We start from the raw sequence: 23,043 nt of genomic DNA on the forward strand, positions 1-23,043 counted from the left end.
CACACACACACACACACACACACACACACACACACACACACAGAGGATTATTTTGTTTCCCCTAACAACCAAGCAGCAGATGACTCAGGTACCAGTAAATGCTTAATCTCACTGAGGAGAGTCAGGGGTCGCAACGCAAGATCTGTGCATTAAAACCCTGGCTCTGAGGATGAAGATGCACGGCAAAATATCTACTCCACAGGGCCATAGCCAGGATTTTAGAAATTACTGAGGTCAGCCCCTAATAGTTGTAAAACTGTAAACCTGCTGATGGCGCTACGGAAGAAAGGGGATCACCAAATTAAATGGGCATCATCCTCTGGGGACCATGAATGTCTACAAAATGTGTTTGAAATCCATGTTCTTTTTGTTGAGATATTTGGGAGGATATTTGTCTGGAGACATGCTGCTAGCATAGCAAAAAAATATTGGTATAAGCCTTTAAAAAAATCCCTCCATCTGTTTTAAATTATAAAATGTAAACTACACTTCTGGTCAATTAATTTCCAGAAAGAAAAAAAAACACAGTGCCCCCAATGATAGATAGTTCTGCTACTCCAGTGTTGGAGGCATACTCTCTGAAGATACAGGCTGATTCATTATATGTCACATAATTGTTGCAAAAGCAATAACCAGGGCGTCACAAATGATTTGTTTAAAGTATAAATCAACATTACTTTTTTTTTTTTTTTAAGATTATTTTTTGGGGCTTTTCCCTTTATTACATAGAGACAGTGGATAGGCATGAAAGGGAGCGAGAGATGGGGGATGACACGCAGCAAAGGGCAGCAGGTCGGATTCAAACCTGCGCCGCTGCAGGACTCAGCCAGCATGGGGTGAACGCTCTTACCTTCAACATAACTTTTTAAGACCAGTGTACCAAAGTGTCTGTCACCACAGTAATAAATACTGTGGAAAATACTCAACTGAGGGTACAACAGTTCAAGCAGCAATATTTGCAGTGGGCTCATTTTACGCTGTAGATTGACAAAGGCCCAAATTAAAAACTCTTGATAGCTGCAATCAATCTAACAATCAATCAATCAATCCATCAATCAATCAATCAATCAATCAATCAATCTATCTATTCATCCATACATCTATTGTGAGGGAAATTGTCTTTGATCATGCTGTAATGAAATCACATTTGACCAGACACATGTAATTAGGTTAACTTAATTTGATTATACTTAATGATTTATCAATGTAACCTTTGACTGTGTGAATCTTGACCTGATTGTACTGTATGTCATCAGATGGTTCTCACCTCTGGCTGGTTAGACCTTTGGTCTTGACAACAAAGGCATGCAATACACACACTGAGAGAAACCACCCGGACCAGAGGGGGAGGACCAAGCCAAGGTATAAAGAGAGAGAACACCTTTCCATCAGTGTGTATATTAACAACTAAACCTTGTTTTGTGTACCATGCTCTGAGCAATACAAGTGTGACGCGTGTGTACTGTAAAAGATTTTTGTCTCGTTCCTCATTGACAGAGTGGGATTGCAAAATTGCCATGACACTATCATAATACAAAGCTAAGCCTGAGAACCTTCACTCAGGCCTACAGAGACCAAGCCGTGTGCTCTTTTCCACCATTCCCAGCTTATTTATGGAATGCAGCTTTGTCATATTTTTCCATAGCGCAATTTCCCCCTATAAATAGGCACGTAAGGCTCGGAGAGATGGGACGGGAGTATGAGGGGTCAGTATCAGTTGTGGACACTCATCATTGCCCCCCTCCCTTTCTTGCTCTACCCCTATTTTTCCAAATATTTGAGCACTGACAAATATAGTGCAATGTTAGGGTGATGGGAACATCTTTCTTCTAAATCTACCTCCAGTAAAAGTTTCCAGCCATTCTGACCCATTTTTCCATTGACACGTACAGCAACTTTACCCGGATGCTGGTGACATGTCGACTATTTAAAGCTTCTTCATTTTCATAAACATTAAGTCTGAACACATATGCAATAAAAAAACAATATTCTGTGTCTTGGCCTGTATTATCTGGAGACATAAGTGGAATGTGTGTGTGTGTCTGTATGTTTGTTTATAAGTGTCTGTATTTCCTTGTCTGCAAGTATTATATACAGAGGTGTCAAACGTATTCACATTCATTACTCAGGTAGAAGTATAGATATTAGGGTTTAAAAAGACTTCTGTAGAAGTTGAAGTATTAACTCAAGCTTTTTACTCAAGTAGTACTGGTTTCAAAACTACTTACAGTATAAAAGTAAAAGTAACGTAAGGGAAAAACAATAATATCAATATGCTTTTTCAAATTAGACGGCGAGTTTTGGAAACAATTAGCTTGTGGTACTTGGGTGCGCAGAGCTTGCAGCGCCTTTGAAAGGAGTTGTTTTTGCATCCAACCATTTCGAAAAATTCTTCCAGGTGCGGCCAGGGATGTAGAAGGGTTGGCTGGGCTTCCTGGCTACCAACCTCCTCGCTGGTGCTTGGTTGGGACATTTCGCTCGAGTTCTCTTGAGTCTCTGCCACGGACATCTTCGTACCAGGCTACATATATCTGCTATTTCCTTGCTGGAGTGTGACGTGATTTGTGTCATGTGCAGGTGCGATGGATCGCGTACAAACCAATAGGGTGTCGGAAAAAGTCTGTTGTAAAATAATTACTCCAGTAAAGTATAGATACCCCCCTCTGATTATATATAAAACATAGCAATTATATTATGTAAATATAAATAAGGAAACAAATTAACAATATTCAGTCACTTATAGGGGAAGTACAGCTGCTGCTCTTGAGAGGCTCTTTAAAATTCGGAGGAAAAACTATGAGTGACGTCACTCAAAGAATTGGACTACACCAGGGATTCTTTGGTTCCCTCTTGTACCTGTCAATAAGACTTCATGCTGTGTGAGAAGTGTGTTGAAATTGTTACTTGTAGAGACTAAAAAGCTTGAAAGGAAAATCCCAAATTTCACCTGGAGTGCAGAACTTAGGACGCATGTGTTTACCTGGCCAACTGCTCCAAGTATTCCTTGAGACACAGGAAGCTAATATTTTAACAAGCTAATTCCAGTACTAGCTAACACTACTTTTTCTTTTAAGATATTGTTTGGGGCATTTACTTCATTAGATAGTGATAGTGGATAGACAGGATAGGGTTGTGATTTTCACACTACATGAGGGACCGACAACAAGGCGTCACACTACAAGATCAAGTACAAGTATGTCTAGTAAATGGATGTCTGCCAGAAACAAGCACTCCCTGAGTTGGTGCCCTGATTTGCAGCAATAAAACAAGAAAGAAAAAGACAAGAAGGGTTACTAGGTTTGTTATTGTCACACGTTCACAATATTGCCTGTTTACACTTGTTTTACAACAACAACTTTGGTCCATAATGCCAAAAGCAACACATACAGTAAAGTTCCTATTGTTACCTGCGGCCCCTCCCCCCGTATTCCCCTCAAGCCGTGTCTTGCGCTCTCATTGGCTATATGAACCTGATCGTTGCACCAAGTTCCTGGATTTCTTCCAGGCCAAGGTGGATCTTATCCATCAGCAACTCCTGATGTGTGCCCCATCCACTTCTAATTCCAATCAACCACAGGACATTGCTCCCTCCCCTGCTCATCTGCCTCAGCGCTGCCTCTCTTCCTTCACGCCTGTGGACAAACATCTAGTGACCAAGCTGGTCCACCTGCTCCCTGGATCCAATGCCTACAGCCCTGGTCAAAGCATGTCTGCCTGTCCTATGTCCCATCATGGTGGATGTCATCAACTGCTCCTTGGAATCTGGCGTAGTAACCACCTAATTTAAAACTGCCTCAGTCACCCCTATCCTCAAGAAGCCAGGTTTCGGATTCGGAGGATGCAAACAACTTCCAGACAATCTCCAACCTTCCATTCCTAAGTTAAATCCTGGAAAACGCAGTTGCCGCCCAAGTCCAACAGCATATGTCCAACAACGAGCTCTATGAACCCTTTCAGTCAGGAATCAGACTGTATCATAGTACAGCCCTCATCAAAATCACAAATGATCTACTCAACCCTGTTGACTCTGGACACATCAACATACTCATTCTTCTTGACCTCTCCGCAGCCTTTGACACAATCTCCCATACCATTCTTCTCAACCGCCTATCCCATCACCTTGGTATCACTGGCACGGCTCTTTCCTGGTTTCAGTCTTACCTTTCACACAGGAAGCAATTTATCTCCATTAGCAACTCCTGCTCCGATCCAGCTCTGGTCAACAAAGGCGTGCCTCAAGGCTCTGTGCTTGGACCCATGCTCTTCACCATCTACATGTTCCCCCTTGGTCATATTATCCGGCAACATGGTCAGCACCAAACCATCCACTCAGCTCCCCCCTCTCCCTGGTCAACTGTCTACATGACATCAAAGCCTGGATGTCAACCAACCTACTCAAACTGAAGAGCACTAAAACAGAGCTAGTAGTTGTGGCCCCCAAGGCGCTGCTCTAGAAGGTTGGAGATCTCATCCTGGATGTTGATGGGTGCGCCATCTGGCCATCCTCTGAGGTCTGCAACCTTGGTCTAATCCTTGACTCCACCCTCTCTTTCCATACTCACATCAAATCCATCACCAAATCAGCCTTTTTTCATCTCAAAAACATCTCTAGACTCCGGCCATCACTGATCACAGCGCGCTTTGGAGGAGGGTCTGGCAAAGCGAGACTATAGCCCGGTCAAGGTGTATACATGGAGTAATAACCTGGTTACTGAAGGAGTTCTCTACCTTTGTTAACCGGGTTATGAGAACTCAGATTTTAACTGGGGTAAGGTGTTTACATGGCGTTTGAGAAATCGGGTTATTGCCTTAACCCGAATATAATAATTTTTTAAAACTGCATGTACACTGACAGTTGACGGGAACTCCGGATTTTGGGTTTCACAAAGCCAGTTCAGATTAACTCTAATGGATGGCAACATACTCTGGGAACCTAACCTACTCGCTAGCAGGTTTTCTTCAACTAACACTGAGTTTCTTTCCCCTTATAACCCAATGTGTTATAATTATTTACCTCCCCATGTGTTAAAAACAATTCCTATGAGTACAAATGCAGTACAGTACTTAAAGGTCCCATGACATGGTGCTCTTTGGATGCTTTTATATAGACCTTAGTGTTCCCCTAATACTGTATCTGAAGTCTCTTTCCCGAAATTCAGCCTTGGTGCAGAATTACAGCCACAGTCCCACAATGAGCTTTCCTTAGTATGTGCCATTTCTGTGTCTGTAGCTATTGAGGAGGAGAGAGAGGGGGGCAAGGTGGAGGGTGGGGGTGTGGCCTTGACCAACTGCCACTTTGCTTGTTTGATAGCCATGATGTCTCTCTCTCATGGGTGGGCCAAATTCTCTGGGTGGGCAAAGCAGAGAAAGGGGAGGTAACCTTGCTCCTTATGACCTCATAAGGAGCAAGATTCCAGATTGGCCAATCTGAGCTTTCATTTTCTCAAAGGCAGAGCAGGATACCCAGGGCTCGGTTTATACCTATTGCCATTTCTAGCCACTGGGAGACCATAGGCAGGCTGGGGGAATGCATATTAATGTTAAAAAACCTCATAAAGTGAAATTTTCATGCCATGGGACCTTTAATATTTGTCATGTTGTTGAAACAAGTAAAATCATCCACCTCAACCCACTCTTACTGATGTTCTAGCAGTTGTATTTCAAATTCTTTTTCATCTGCATCCTTATGTGGTCCATTTCAAGATCTGATTTTGAAAATCTTTTTCTCTAAGTACACCTTGTATAGCTGTTTCACAGGGAGCTATAGAAACACAACATTTCAAAGAATTTCACAGTGCCAGGCCTTCTTAATTTCATTGTAAGCCATGGGCCTACGTTGAACATTTTACAGAGCCAAGTTGGGCTGTGGAAATGGATTGCCCCTGGCTGGCGGAGGCATTCAACCACAACGCAGTAATTCTAATTTTGCTATCGAGATAATATTAAATTAAATGGTAGTATGAGATATGAATATGGTGACATAAATAGACCTACAGTTTGTCATATGTAAGTCCTGTTTGCTTGCCAAGAACTGTTTGGATTGGTCTTTGTCTGAACTGTGTGTGTGTGTGTGTGTGTGTGTGTGTGTGTGTGTGTGTGTGTGTGTGTGTGTGTGTGTGTGTGTGTGTGTGTGTGTGTGTGTGTGTATTGTGTGTGTAAATTAACCTTTTGTCTGTGTTTCCCAGCTGGATGACCAGAGTGGTAGTTCACAAAGCAGGTTTAACAAACTACTAGTTCCAACCTGAACTCTAGGTTGACTAACTCTGAACTGTCAAACTCACAGTTTTACGGTTTCAGAACAGGTGATAGGAATTAGGTTAATCTTAGGTCAATATTATCTTGATAGCAAAACTAGAATTACCGCCTTGCTGTTGAATTCCTTCACCAGCCAGTCAAGTTGCATTTTACATCTAGTTTGTCCAGTTTCATATAAAATATGTAGTTAAGACTTTGAAGGAATTTAATAAAATGTATTATTATTTTTTGGCGAAACGTAGATTCATCTTCAACCCGGCTGCACAGAAAAAACTATTAACCACTAATCTTGGGTGGGCACCCAAGATTAGTCACCAATTCAGTATCCAACCAAATGTCAAACATGGATTGACAGATGGTATATTTCTGAAGTACAGTACTGTAACAACAAATCATTAGCACATAAAATAATTATAATAGTGTAATACCATAAACAAGGAAAAAAGAGAGATGCTAACTCCTACCTCTACACTGATATGAGGCCGTCAGGTTTCTTTTCTGCAGCAGTGATGGATGGCACAAAAGTAAGCACTCTTATTATAAAGGGGGTTATGGGAAATGCAGTCGCCCTAAAATAGTTAGACAGGGTGCTCTAGTGATTATAGACATTGTCCTGTGCTCAGAAAGTCATCAGCTTCATACACTCAGTGACAACAGAAATCAACAAGTAGCAGATGTCTACCTGCTCACTTGTTTTACTCAAGAAGACTTCTTTCTGCGTGACCTCAAACAGCCGTGGGTTTGTGTACAGTCACTGATGCTTCAGTCCCTTGGCCTTGGGTCAAACAATACAGATATGGAATAATCAGGGTAACGTTAAGAAGTTAAGTCTGCTCACAGCTCCTTACTATCATTAAGGGGCCTTGGTCACAAGATCACTCTGCTGCTACTAGCCAGTGGTGTTTCATTACACACACACATACAGTACAGCCACCCACACACACACACACACACACACACACACACTGCTGGAATGACATTGTTGTTCATTCAGAGAAGCAGCTTGCTGTCGTAGCTGGCTGCGTTTGTTGTTGAAAGGTCCCCTGGGTGGAGATTCCTTTGGGCCTCAGTCATAAGGAGAGGCATCAATGGGAAACCAGTGGGGATAAATGAATGGGCCTGTGGTCAGGTGCTGCTCTGTGAGTGTTGCAACTGCTGAATGGTGAGCACATCACACAACAATGACAAGAACTGGGGGTGTTTTTAAAGAGACTATACAGTATGTAACTTTTTAATGTTTCTGTCTGTCATTTTTTCATACAATGGTCTTAAATGACCTGTAACAGCAAACGAGACTAACAGTGAAAAGAACACTATTTTTATACAGTTTTTAGTAAGGCCTCTGCCCGGGTTCGATTTTACCCGCGCAGTCACAGAATGATTTGCGACAGGTAGACGCCACTACAGTAACACATTCTGATGGGTCACAGATTTCTTTGTTACACCGGAAAGGCTGTGTTAGTGTATCCAGCCAGTTGAGTCACATAAAAGGAAGTAGGTGATTTCTTCATAGGCCTAATTGTATTTTAATGTTATTTTACAAGTTATCTATTGTAGTTATGGCTGATACTGGGGCAGGACCATCACAGAAAAGAAGGAAATTAAACGAAGAACAACTAAAAGCTAAAAGGGAAAGTGAAAGACAACAGGCAATAAAGCGAGCCACACTCGGTCGGGCTTTTAACAGATGGAGACAATTACGGGATGATTCAAAAACATCCTTGAATTGTCCCTCAGGTATGTAATATGTCTATTTCATTCATAAAATAACTTTACAATGTGCAAAGTGGTTGTACGTCATTAGCCAACATTATTAGTAACGTTACTTGAGTAAAGCGTCCGTGGGTTTCATGAAATGCGCTATATTAATCTAAGTTATTATTACGTTGGTTGCTACAACAAACTTTAATGCTTTGGCCCGTGACACAGTGACAGTGATACCCAGTTTAGCTCACAATACATCCAAAGAAGGCTAAGTTACCGTATGCAACACTTCAAATGCAACGATCTGATTGATCAAAACATTCATCGCGACTATACGACCTCCCCAATAACGCTAACTCGGTAATACAGTGGGCAACACAGCACCATAAAGAAAAGACCTTTATGACAGCAGGTGTGGTAAAAACACTAACGCTTTTGTCCAAAGCAGCCGCTAGAATCAACACAAACTGAAAGCTACATAAAGCCACGTAGTAGCCAAGTAGCAAAACACAGGATTTTTTTAGCTTAGATATTTCTGAGTAAAACAAAATTGTGTTCTCATAAACAACGGCAACTAGTTTGCCAGAGTCTAAACCAATCACAGTGCTTCAATCATTTTGTCTCGTAAAGATTTCAGATTCTTTCACCTGGTCTGGGTTAGGAATAAAAAGTTTGGCTGCTCCAATGATATACAGCATCTATACACTGGCAGACGTTAGCATACTTTCTTCAACGACATATGACGACATATTCAAAGCTCTAAGCTCTTAAACACGTGGAATGGTAAAACCGTTGATTTTACATAATTTTTTCTATTCATTATATAAAAGATGCAAAACTTCTTGTGTTAAACTACAATTTTGTACCAGGGACGAGAAGATCAATATATCTATCTTTTGCCTGTGCATTACATACGGAGCTGGAATCGAGAGGTGTTTAGCCTAGCTTAGCATTTAGACTAGAAGCAAGGGAAAACAGTTTGCCTGCTCAGTCCAAAGTTAAAAAAGCATATCAACACCTCTTAAACTTAATGTACTAAAAGGTACCTTGTTGTGGCCGGGTTGGTTCAGTGGTAGAGCAAGCGCACATATACTGAGAGGTTTATACCTCAACGCAGAGGTCAAGGGTTCAAATCCAACCTGTGACAATTCCCTGCATGTCTTCCCCCTTTCTCGCCTAGCTGTCCTGTCAAAAGGAGGAAAAGCCCCCCCCAAAAAAAGGTATCTTGTTTCTCATTTGTTCAATTCGTAGACAAACACATATTTGTTTGGGGCGTTAAATGCTGGAATTACAGTATATCTTGACAGACAACAGCTGGGTGCAGTGGCTGTGCACGCATCCTAAAGTCTCATTTCCAGTGAGCTGGATAGGTTTGGTGCAAATAAGATGTTAATTTGGGATCTTAAAATGGTGTTGATAGTCACCAAGAGCCGTTTCTCTCTTTTTCTGGTATTTATGCTAAGCTATGCTAAACACATCTTGACACCAAGACTACTTAAAACAAGACTAAGTAACTTTTGAAAGAAGAAATAATTGCTGCAAATTGTGTGTGCAGTAAGCTGTTGATCACTTGAGCGGATCGTCCAATAATCACAGGGTTGGCGGTTCGATCCTCGGCTATGATGTGTATGTGTGTGTGTGTGTGAATAGGTGAATAAGAGGCAAATCTAAAGTTCTTTGGATAAAAGCGCTATATAAATGTAATCAAATAACTTGATAAGTCACCCTCTTATTGTGCCTAATCCTTTACAAGCCCATACAGTAAAGTGTGATACTGCATGAATGTGTAATAAATGGCTGGAATGTTTAAAATGGCATGTTTGTTTTTACAACACTTCTAACAATAAGTTCAAAAAAGAAGAAAAAAGGTCCAAGGCACTCTACTGGCAAACAAGTTCAAAAAGCCTTTATTTAGATGGCTATTTCATGAAGAAAAGACTTGTACATGTTACAATAGAGCTAAGAAACAACCCACGCAGTAGCACAAACGGCCTTCTTCAGGGCTTCTTCTAACAATAAACTGTAGGAGTGAATATCAACAACATCAGCAGCAATACATCCCAAAGCACTGTCACTACTGCAGCTGAATCATTTGACGCACTCTTCACTTGTGACACAGAAAGAGCAAGCTAATTAAACACCTGAAACCACGCATTGTTTGGCACCAAGTACTTGCAGCTTTAAAACTCATAATTAATACCTCAATAAAAACAATTAGCCGGAGCGAAATCCTTAAAGCTAGAATGAGCTAAGTACTCTATAAAAAAAGCTCCCATGCTTTGTGCAATAAGCTTTGAGAATGTGGGTTGTTGAGGAAAACGTACAACCTGCACGACCGTCCTGCATCTTGTGTTGTTTTTATTACAATACTGGCTACACAAATCAGGATGAGGATGAGAACAAAATATGATCCTGTTTTTATATAAATATGCACTCCAGTGGAAATATCACTTTTGGTTAAATCTAAAATGATGTTTATCTTTGTTTTTTTGATTTGTATTTGTGTTAGGGCTGGACGATAGCGAGAAAATCAGATATCACGATATTCTTGACCAAATACCTCGATGTCGATATTGCGGCGATATTTTAGGGTTGACAATTGGTGCTTTAACAAAATATCTTCACACTTAGATTTTAGATAAATAATCATCAGTAATGTGGATATAATGCCTAAGTGGGGAAAAGACAAATAATAGAACAGCTAGAACAGTCTGGTAAGTTCAGAAAAGTACATCACTTTACTGTAATGCAGCCTTTAAAACCAGGAAAAGACAACACTTATGTCATATCACGATATTACGATATCAAAAATCTAAGACGATATCTAGTCTCATATCACGATATCGATATAAAATCGATATATTGCCCAGCTCTAATTTGTGTTGTTTAAATTTTGCTATGTAACGCACTTGGGGCTGCATGAGTTAAAGCTCATGCACTCCCTGTTCAAATGATGACTTTGTTATGGCATTGCATGGTGCATGGCTGGCTGCAGACTTACTGATGTGACACTGATTTTAGTTCTCACCTTCAAAAAACTGTAGCTTAAAGCCATGTTAGTAATATATTAACACTTTTTTGGATCAGTTAGTAGTTAAATCTCAGTGTAAAAGAGCTGTAAAGGTTTATCAAAATCTTAGGCACGTGCACAGCTTTAAACCAAGGGAGTCAATCAACACAATACTCTATTTCCTTATCTGCAATAACTCTGCTCAAACTATTAAAATATTGACCCTGTTGACTCTCAAATGGCCAAACTCATGGTTTCTCTCAACATGAAGTCCCAGCTGATTACTAATTAACCATTACTCATACAAATAACATGTAGAAACACGTAGAAAAATAGAACAGCTATTCCAACGTTTTTCGAACCATGAAGTCAATACACTGACAGCTGTCACCTGAAGCAAGAAATCAGGACTCACTAAACACAACTCTCTAAAATACTATATGTGCACAGCAAAATCCCCATCTGCAATGGATGCAAACAGGACAGGAATAATAATTGAAGCAGGAGGGTCAGCTGTAGATGGGGCTAAGGCTTGGAGCCTGGATCTTTAGGGTCAGCTGGAGCAGTGGCAGCGGCCTGCAGACCATAGTGGGGCTCTACTAGCAGTTTCCCCCCTTGCTGTTAGCTGGGAGACACCAGAGAGGGAAAAAGTTCAGGCATACGAAGAGAACTGAATGACCTACATATGCATCTGTGCATTTAACAACAAAGCTGCATAGGCAGATATCTGGTTTCTATCTGGTTTATTTCTGCATATGGATGTTTGCTTTTTCCCTGTTTACACTTACATAATACATTTCCTATCTGTGTCACATCTAAGAAAGAAATCTTCATTGGGTCATAAAAGTCAAGTTTGTTTCACTTTAAATTTGAATTGATGACTGAGCCTTAGTTTTCATGTCAGCCGTTTGCTTTCAAATGGGCTTTATGTAGAAGTAGGATAGGACACTAAACTTATTATCAATTGGGGTCTTAGGTGGATTCCACCTTTAATAGTTCCTTGGCAGTGTGAGGGCATGAAATGGACACATGCACTTTTATGACCCATTGGCTTTTGTTAATAAATGCTTACGACTGGCTGGTGCCAATTTCTCACAAACCAAAACAGTGGTGTGAGAATTTTCCCAATGTCCCAAAAAAAAAAAAAGACTTTGTTTAGATTACAACTGTCATTTAAAATCCATAAACGTTTAAATAGTAATGAAATCATTAGGATTCATGTAAGAGAAATGTCTAAAGTGTTGATGGCCAGTCCTTTTTTGTTGTTTTATTTATTACTGATGTGTTTTGCATGGCCAGCTGAAATTAAACAAAACAAAAGTAGGCTCCATCAGCTGATTGTAAAAAGCGCTGGTGTCTTTCGGGCCTGTGAAGGGCCCGTCTTGGGCTTTTCCTCCTGCCAGTAAATGGAGAGACGGACAGTGTGCCCGGTGTTATCAATGAAGCCAGCCTCTTGGCTCTCCAAAAAGTGCAGCTTGGAAGGCGTCCATGGTAGGGCATTAGGCCTGGAGGTTTGTGTCGTTTGTAATTTATAACACTGAGGGAAATGGGCAAGAGGACAATATGGAGAGAAGAGGGAGAGAGGGAATGCGGGAGGAGGGGGGATGGGACTGCTTGCTGCACAAGCAAGTGGCTCTGCTTCCCTGAGTGTGCTGCACAGAGCCTGGTTACTAGGCTGAGCAAGCTGGAGGGCTCTCTGTCCCTCTCTGAGGCACAGCCTGAAAGGGCCTCAGTTTTCCTTTTCCTCAACTCAAAGTTAGACAGAAACTATATAAAAAAGTACAGTTGTGGGTACATACATATAAGTGCAAATGCGGAGAAGACTAACTGTGGGAGGAAAGGAGTGCTTGGGTTTAAGGAATAAACATCCAGTGTTTGATTGATAGCAGCTACTGTAGAAGCAGCTTTAGTGTACATCCGAGACTCGGAAGGTGTCAAAGAGAAGCCGGTAAATCAAAATGGATGATTTTCATACAGTATCACTACCTCCTTGTTTCACTACTGCACTGTACCTCTGCAGCTCAGTCACATAATCAATGTGACAGACTGTTACTACACTGCAACACAGTAAACATCATCATCATCATTCTTCTCCTCCTCCTAATCATCACACAGTGCCACTAATAGCAGCAATTTCCCTTCATTTCATGAGAATGACATAGCACACAACACCGCCATTACCACGATAATATCTCAAAGACGTAAGTGCAGTCCAAAAAAACTTGTCTCGTCAGAGACAAAAAGAATATGGCTTTTTACGACGGACGGTGTCAAAGATTTACAAAGGGGAAATCTGAATTCATCTTTATTTGATGTCCTTCAGCGAGACAAGATCTGCCACTAAATGCAAAATGAGCATCTCTGAGCTGTCTTGTTTTGATGGCATTCAAGATGAAGTTTTTTTTTTTTTAGCTCTGGGAGATAGTATTTGATGTTCACGACACAGATTAAATGGTCTTGAATTACCTTCCGTTGCATACTTAACTGTGTTTCCCTTTCGAGTAATGAGATCTGTCATTTAATCCTCGATTGCCTTGGACCATTCAATCAACACTGTTGACATCAACAAGGGTCTCACAACGCCTGCACCAACAAAACCAAGAACTGAACAATCAATATGATCAATATGGACAACTCCGAGAACAAATAAATAGGATGTGTCTGCTGTGTGGTTATAGCTCTCTTATCATGTCAACTATAAAGTCTAAATGATCTGTTAACGCCTTTGGCCCCTTAAAAAATAAAAGAAAACCCAAACAGGTCCAGTGTGATCTCTGTTTTGGGAAACAGCTTATTAAAAGGAACATGGGGGTGGTTGCATTCTAGATTGCGTAATAACAATTTTTCCTCAGTAGTGCATGGCTACAGATCCTTGGCAACATGTGCTGGAAGCAGACTCTGCTCCTTAACTACATCCACAACACAAAACATACCACAGCCTTTCCTCAGGAATAGGCATCATTAGAGGCTACCCAAAATGAAGTGAGTCGCTAATGAGTCTACGGTCAAGTTATTAAGGAGAAAAGATGTGGACCGACATGTACAACTGTGTTGGGAAAGAAAAAAAAAAACGGACGATACATTACACTGTTGACGATTTCCGTGGACCAAAAGAGACTGTAGTAATACACAAAGACCTGTATACCTGTAACAAGAAGGGCTTCATATCTATCCTATTCATGTCCTGGGTACAATATGGGGCTACACTAAACTGGCTCCATCTCAGTAGACATTCATAGAAGTAACCCATTGTACCTCTACTATAAGCAGTCTTTTGATACAGTACATCACTATTGCCGTCCAGAGTCAGGCAGGCCAGATCACAGAAGTTTAGATCAAAAGTCTTCCATGAAAGAAAGTCACACAATTTGCTCTTCAAAGGGAGGTTTCATAAAAATGTCATCTTCAAGGCAACAAGGACCTTGTTGTGATTTATTTTTAGACAGTAGCACGTTGTATTTCATATTGTACCTTTTGTTAGCTTCACACAGGTTTGCCGAGTGGGGCGAATTGGGAGGCTGAAGCATTTTCCAACTGATGTCAAACGTAGGAAGCTGACGCTGACACAGTTGTTTGTATTGGTGAACATCAAACGCAGGAGTTGTAGGGTAGCAGCACCCTATTTTATACAGCCTATGGTAGCACCACATAATGGCATAGCCTAATCTGAAGACTTGACTACACACACAACAAACAACAATTTTCTCTTGAGCATACACATCACCAAAGAGCAAATCCATGGTGCTTTTGTGTTAGATATACGTAGTGTGGGGTGCCCAGGAGAAAATACGTGTAAAGTAAAAGTCATAATGCCAGATCAGACAGGCTTTGTGAATGCACTGCTCCTAGATTCATGCTCCTCAACTGTTGTACTAATCGGGTCTTAAAAGCCTATCGCATGTACCAGAATCTGAAGAATGTAGGCCAATTCAAAAGCCAGTCTTCTAACACAACAAACTCAAGAGTTCAATCCAGACAACATCTAAATCACCAAAAGTCAAACGTGTATTTATTCATATTTCAAGTTGCAAAACGAAAAACAAACCAAGAAGGAAAACAATGGCCAAACATGTTGAATGAATGAATAGATAATGACAGTTTGGTTGGTTGTATTTCAACTGGAGTGATGCAAAGAAGTCCTGGAAATCCCCAGAAAACTGCACTTATTATATTATATTAATATATAAATGTCCAATCAAATAACTATGAGTAACGTGGAGAAGTCGCTCATACAAACTCACTGAGATTATCATCCAACTCTGGGGGATAAAAAGAGATTGAATATTGACTTACACAAATTACTCCAACTGAATTATAACGTCACCACATGGCTGCTGGACGTGTAAATAGAAAATTGTTGGCCATAACAACTTCATAGAGTGATAATATGTTCATGTTGTTTTCAGCTGGTTCTGCTACTGCTAAGTGGCAAAATACATTATGACATTAGCCTAACTGTGACCAAAAGACAATGAAATGTAACTGTGATGGATCACCTACTCTGCTTCCAGAAGGTTTCAGGTCTCGCGAAAACTATGCTTTGAAAAGAAAAAAATGTTGGCCGTAATATAAAGTATTCATGAGTTGTGGTATAATGGGCTAAAACATGCAAAACAGCTTGTGGTCCTTTAAATTGAAAGTCAAGAGCGCAAGAGAGGAAAAGTTACCATGCAACCGGTTTCTCTGTTGTAGAAACCTGTTTTTGCCCTCTCTCAAAAAGTGCTGTCAAAGGGGTTACATGAAAACTCAAACACTTACTTAAATCATACGCAGGTGCTTATTATAGAGAAGAAAAAAAAGCTCAACAACAACAACAAAGTTTTCATAAACTAACTGTGTAGTGAGGCAAAAGACAGCACAGGTGACTGGACAAATGAGCAGGAAGCAGAAAAAAGTACAGTATTTAAATGAAAAAAATATATGCTTTTTAAATTGACAGCACATGTTAATGTGTTAATTACGCTGTTTGTAAGACAAACTTATACTTCTAAATTACATTCCTTCCAAGAAAAGAAAAAATCTACAACTAAAACCATCTCCTGTAACACATTGCATTATAGCATTATAGCATTATAGTGAAATGCAGACAACTTTTCATTCGAGGTAATTAGTTCTGATAAAGTGAGCGGCTGGCAAGAGAAGTCTTGCTGAGTTCAAAGGGGTGTCCCTCATCAGGAAACATTAAGTGTTCTTACCAACATGATGCCATTTAATCCCAACACTTGTTGCAGCATTAGCACCAAGGGTTACCAGGCACACACACACAATTTCTAGACATTTGCTATGATACGCTCCGCACAAACACCCAGAAAGAACAACAGCATTTGAAGCAAACCACAAAACTCCTGTCAGTATTTCAACAAGCCTAACAGAGTCAAGAGTTTCACTTTAAGACAAAGTACTGAGCAAAGAGACCGTGAAGGCTGTTGAATATGAATTAAGCATAGATTGGCCTATATTGCAGCGATCGGAGAACTAGTTTAAGACGTGCGAGGCCTCATGTAGGCTCTTTTACACTGGGGACTTTACTCTCAAACAGTGGAGCGTGTATACCCTGGGCTATGAGACACTAGCTGAACAGATAACAAAACAGACACTGGGCTCATTTACCATGAGGCGGGAGCATTGTTAACATACATAAAAACATACCTTAAATTGGTAGCTTTAAATGGAATAAGCAGTGTAACTACGTCCATTTAGACACCAAGTTTATAAGTTAGAGATGAGAAGAACTTAGAGTTTGTGTCCGTGTGTCCGTTTTAAGCAAAGCAGGGAGATAATTGGGGGGGGAAAGGTTTTCCTTGCCTCTGTTGGCAAGTACGAGACGGTCCCCCCATCAAGACTCCCATATTCAAGTTAGGCAAGTGGCCTGCCTTCCCCAAAGCACACATAACCTGATTTGATCTCTCCAATCATCCATACAGCAGATCTTTCCTAATCTCACAAGGCTGGTTACACTGCATGTGAGTGAGTGAGTGAGTGAGTGAGTGAGTGAGTGAGTGAGTGAGTGAGTGAGTGAGTGAGTGAGTGAGTGAGTGAGTGAGTGAGTGAATAACTTTCACTTTCAGGAATATAACTCAAAGTCAGAAGGGCAGCTGAATTCCTGTTTCTGACTCAACTGCTTGGTTTGGTCCCAAACGGCACACACTGACCCACTCATTAACCGGCAAACCTGCAGCTTGACAAGCAGCTCCTGGATGACAGTAATTGTTGCAATCGCAGACGGAGAGCAATTAATGAAAGGGTCAGAAGTTTCCACAGGGGTGTCTGCCTGAATTAAAAAGCTCGTGCATGAATCTGACTGTAACCCCTAACCTAGGACCTAAGCCTGTGCGCACAGTCGGGATCAGCACTTTCTTTTCACGGCATAGAAAATGTTAAGCAAATTCAATATTTAAAGCTCTCACCCTTTACTGTTCATATTTTCCTCTTTTTTTAGGGAAATATAAATTCAGTGTGATTTCTGAGTAGATTGCATGAACACCTTAATGAGTAGGGGGAAAAAATGGTATTACAGTGAATTATGTATTGTTGCTGGAAAAGAGAAAACACCTCGCCAGAAAGTTTCTATTCAATGCTGCAACAAGGTCCCTAATATGAGCGTCTTGTATGTATTTGTTTTTTCTTCTTTTTTGTAACAGACGACTATGCAGCTCCGCAAGCGGCATCAAATTAATTAACAATGACTTACAATACAAAGCACTTTGAACTGAGTGTGCACTGCGAACAGAGCCAGATTGACGGGAAACTTTGACCCCGCAGCCCTCCCTACAACAGTTGCTTATGATTTCCACGAGAGGCTGGAGGCGAATTCCCTCTGGCGCAGGGCCAGCTGCAGAAACACTCTGCCTCAGCCACTACACACCTGGACTGGACCTATATGATGAACTGTGTTGGCAACATAATGTGAACATGCAGTGTTTTGTCTTCTTTTTTTTTTTAGTAAACAGATACACCTGAGCCCACAGTGGAAGCTGTTGCCAACATTTTAAGTATTTCAAGTGTCCTATGATTTGAACTTGAAGACAGTGTTACACTCTGTATGGGTTTTATATGAACTATAACTATGCAGATTAACAATTCAGGCTATTATTCAACAAGTGTCAGAATAGCATTAGAGCCTAAATGACCTAAAACTGACTAAACTGGTATAATGAAAATCATGACTAAAAGTTTTGATATCATTATATAACAATATGCTGTATATCTGGTACAGGTAAACACCTTGATTGCATTATACACATAGCTACAGAACACCACATGTATGCCCAAGCTCACTGTGAAGAATTTCTAACACAAGTGTGCACAAAGCTGGAAGACTGACAACATTAACTCGAATGTAGACGTGTAACACATGTCTACATTAGAATTAAGTTCTGTGCCCAGACCCAACAAAAGTAAATATGCATAGTAAGTAAGTAGATACGTACTGTAGCTAGCAAGAGGGGATGGGACCTGATGCACCAGGGCACGTGGTGAGGGCAGAAGGGGCACACACACATGTTCCAAACCAAAACAACCTGGATGCAAACTGATGAGTGTCTAAAAACTGGTAATTTGTGAATGAAGCTCAAGTCTACCAGCCTGACAAGTTCCCAGATGTTGGGTCTGGGAACTCACCATTGGCAGGGCTCAATCCGAGGGGCGGGATAAACGGTTGTCTTTCAAATTCCAACTGCACGCAATAGGATAGCGCTACAACCAGGCAGAGCAACGCTAGTTGATAGATTAAACTTTTGCCGTATCCGGTCGGCAAAACTCTGAACACATCTTCCTTTTTTAAGAATGACTTCAGTGCCGTTCTTTGTTCTTTTTCTCAAAGAAAAGCTTAACTCCAAGTCTTCCAGAGTCGCGGCCAAAGCCGATTCGAAAGGCTGCTGTTCGCCAGCAGCGGCAGCCATCTTCTTTGTTTTCAAGTAGCAGGGAATTCACGCGGAACCGTCGTATCTCTGCCGTCATTATGTTAAGCCCGCCCAGCGACTCTATACACGATGACGGCCTGACCAGAGTTTGGTTTTTCCAGATTGCAAGCCAACAGAGAGTTTCTAGACGACCCTGGCTGCAAATTACACTTGCTGCCGCTAGGGTGCGTCTAGATTTCTAGGCTGCAAGTCTACCATACAGGCTATAAGACTATTTTCAAATATTATTTCACAATACCTTCCTTGCTCCAATTTGTTTCATAGTTAATTTAGTAAAAGCTTAGCATTATTAAGTTAGATAACAGAACCGTGTATCGTGGCACCTACTTTAAGAGTAACTGAAGTAAGTGAAACTTTAATATTGATAGTTCAACATAATATACTTCAGTTTTTCTGAAAATGATACTAGAATCACACTGTGTTCCAAACAAACGACAAACATGTAGTCAACTGTGATTAGTCACTGATCCTGCATCAGCACAGCACATTTAGCATCCACAATCAGAGATCTAACTGCTACCAGTCACCTATCAAAGGTTTCCGTGAGAGCTAAAACGTATGTAGTTGTATTTGTATGTCACTGAATTCAACATAAGTGTGTGTATGTCGGCATGTCTTCTATTCCTACCTAGCTCTTTTCATACCCAATTTGATCACACTGACTCACAGGTCAAAAACAGTCATAATACTTAAAAAAAGAACATGTCAGCCATCAGATGTTAACAGTTGTTGGATTAGTGTAACAAGTGAGGCGAGAGCAAGGCTCACATTTGGTAATAATGTTACTGTAATAATGTAGCGGAACATGGCACAACGCTGTTCTGTAACACTCATATTCTGATGAACCTTCTTTGTCTGAAAAAGGATCAACAAGGTCAAGGGAATTGATGTTTTCTTGCTGCTAGTGCATGTCTGTAAATAGTCAACTGTGATGAAAACAAACAAACCCCCCCCCCTCCCCCTAACTAGATTATTACATAATCATTAATGCTAATTTGGCAAGGAGAACTACACCTAATTTCTGGTAATGGAGCTCAATGATTTGCTCTATTTTCCTCCCAATTAATCCTCTTAAAGTAAAGTGAATATTCTAATGAGCACGGAATGCATCAATCGTGCTTTTTTTCTTCACATTTTAAGTATTGATAAATCAGTTGCTGAACAGGTGTGCCCATGTATCACTGGGTTACTCACACACACACACACACACACACACACACACACACACACACACACAACCTTTTTTTCCACCTGCCACTGTGGCTGGTGAATTCCAAAGTCTCCCAACCACTTCATAGTTTACCAATGTGTTTTTGGCTGGTGAGTGAATCAAATCTAGCAGCCCGTTGCCTAGATTACCAACATTTAGCTTGTGGCTGGTGCTAATTTCCAACCCTTGGTACCTCTATAGCGGTGTATCTGGTCATAAATAAAGAACAGACTAGCACCAAATCTACACACACAGCCAGGAACAACTAGGCAACAACAGAGAGGGAGGAAGGCTATGCAAAACGATTAGGTAAACGTTGGTGAGGTAAACATGTTTCTCAAACACCATGCGCGTACACACAACACATGGGGGGCTCGAGAGTGATAAAGGCTGTTATTCATTATCCACACAACTGCATTCCAGGGCTGGACAAGAGGAGTTATCGCCACCATCGCTCAGATGTAAGCACAAGGGAGGTAGAGTGGGATTTAAGCAGGTTCTCAAACAAGATGCCCCCACCTGATAACCTTAGCACTGCCGTTGCACCATTCCCACATGTCCTAATGTATTCACAAATCAGAGAAAGAGAGAGAGGGGAAAGAGGGAGAAGAAGAAAAAAAAAAGATTGAATGAGAAGGCAATGTAAGAGGAGGAAAGCAAGAGGAGAGGGAGAAAGAAAGAAACTGTGTGAACATTAACACTGAATGGAAGCGATGGAGAAAGATAACAACACCTCCTCCTCCCCTTTACAGGAAGTGGCCAGTGAGGCTGTGGCAAGTGCACCTCACTTCTGATGTGGCTGCTTCAGTGCTTTGTGAGGCAGGCCGGATAAGAAATGCCAAAACAACTCTGTTTCCCTTGTTACCTGGAATGTTTTTGGGAAATCTTTAAGGGGGCACATATACTCCTCCCCTTTATATTCCTGAAGATTAGGTTTTAAACATTTAGGATACACTCACACATCATGACCTTTTGATGGATGGGGAAGCACAGGCATTCAGCGCAGATTCAAGGGTTAAGCTGTGGCTTCTTGTATTATACTACCTGAAGTAATTCACCTGTCTACCCATCGTCCAGGGTCACTTGAGGCTCAAGAGAGAATAAACTGAAAATGTGGAGGCTCTCTGACACCTTTATCTAGTGGGCTTTGTCATTTGGCATCACAATAATAAATAATAAATGAGAGAATATGTGCACTCTATCTAGTTGTCTCACCTTTTTTAAACTCCTCCAGCATTGCGTCCAACTTGGTGTCATTGAACACAAAATGTAACGGGTGGCTGTAAAACTTTGTGATGGTTTTGAGAGGGGTGCAATCATCCGGGTCCACAAACGCCAGGTCCTTGACAAAGAGCAGATCCACTATGTTTGACCTCTCGCCCTCGAAGACTGGGATGCGCGTGTAGCCGCTCTTCATGAGGTCGGACATGGTGTTAAAGTCGAGGGTGCCATCCCCGGGGATCATGAAGCAATCTCTTAGCGGCGTCATCACGTCCTCCACGGTCTTAGTCCTGAGCTCCAGCGCGCCCTGGATGATGTTCAGCTCCTCCTTAACCAGGTCGTTGTAAGGGTCCGTGACGCGCAGCATCTCCAGAAGCTTCTCCCGGTTGTACACGGTTCCTATCTCCTGTCCCAGAAGGTAGTCGAGCAGCTTGCTCACCGGGTAAGAAGCAGGGAAGGTGAGCAGCATGAAGAACTTGGTGAGGAATATGGTGTTGGCCCCGACAGCGAGGCCGTGTCTGGAGCAGATGGCCTGGGGCACGATCTCTCCAAAGATGACTATTCCAATGGTGGACATGACCACCGCAATCAAGCCCGAACCGGCGATATCATCCAGCAGGATGGTCAGCGTGGTGTTCACCAACACGTTCCCAAGCAGAAGCGAGCAAAGCAAGTAATTCCCTTGGCTCCTGACCGGCTCTATTTTTTTGGCGTAATTCTTTTCCTTTTCCGTGCCACAGTTCTGGACTATCTGGAGCTCCATGGGGTCCAGAGCCATGAGCCCCAGGTTCAACCCGCTGAACATTCCCGAGAGGCAAAGCAACATGGAGATGAAGATGACCTGGAGCCAGAAAGGCAGCAGAAACTTTTTTTCCTCCACCACTATCACTTTGGTGTCATCCCCGTCGTGGTAGATCCAGGTGTTCTCCGTCCACAGGTCGTGCATCCCGGCTACGGCCGGTGTTGCGGTGGCGATGCAAAGGTAATAAGCTTTACTCCTCTCTGTCTTTCGCAGAGGTTTGACCTCAATTTCAACTATTCCGGACGTCTTTCGATTCAGAATGATGTTGGGCAATATAATTATATCCGAAGTCCTAATACCGCAGGGATGCAAGCCGGACCAGTCCTCTTGGCTCTGGTTATCCCCCGAGGAGCTGTCAATGCTCCCTACAGTCCGGCTGCGCTCATGTTCCGTGAAAGAGATTTTGGACCAGGTCTCGTTGTTGATGTTCTGCCCGTACACCCTTAATTTTACCCGAGACCGCTCACTCACCCGCAGGTAGCCCCTATCCATGAAGGAAATGTCGTCCGTGTCCTCCAGTCGGAGCCCTATGATGACGGTCTCCTCGGACCCTTCCTTGCCACTTGTCGGGGTGACACAACAGCCGGTGACAGTTAAGAAAATCATCGCCAAAGCTCGGAACCGGTTAAGTGACGCCATTTTTGCAGCGGTGGGTGCTTGGGATGACGGCTCTGCCATATTGATAACCACTGGCAACCAACCTCCTGAATGAAAAGGGCTTTTAAAAATCAGAGCCAGTCGGAGTCCGCCTTCATCTCCGCCGAGGGTTGCCGTGACTTGTGCATCGGGACCTGCTCGTTCCCACTACGTGTCCGACACTGATGACTCGCGAACGCAGGCTTATGGGCCAACTCGTGCCTCCCCTGATGTCCCCGAGACAGGCGACAGAGGCGACCAATAAGGAGGGGCCGTTGGCCAT

General features: G+C 41.9%; 1 protein-coding gene across 3 annotated transcripts in view; it reads right to left on the minus strand.

Annotated features, from left to right (window-relative positions):
* Window positions 1-23,011, minus strand: part of cnnm2b (cyclin and CBS domain divalent metal cation transport mediator 2b) — a 47,919-nt gene extending 24,908 nt beyond the window's left edge. For all 3 annotated transcript variants that reach the window (XM_039810110.1, XM_039810100.1, XM_039810118.1), the window contains exon 1: window positions 21,317-23,011. In XM_039810110.1, coding sequence (XP_039666044.1) covers window positions 21,317-22,802 — 1,486 coding nt within the window. In that variant the 5' untranslated portion in view covers window positions 22,803-23,011. The remainder of the gene's footprint in view (window positions 1-21,316) is intronic.
* Window positions 23,012-23,043: the final 32 nt, after the last annotated feature.

Source organism: Perca fluviatilis, chromosome 1 (assembly GCF_010015445.1).
Source record: "Perca fluviatilis chromosome 1, GENO_Pfluv_1.0, whole genome shotgun sequence".
NCBI classification, from domain to species: Eukaryota; Metazoa; Chordata; class Actinopteri; order Perciformes; family Percidae; genus Perca; species Perca fluviatilis.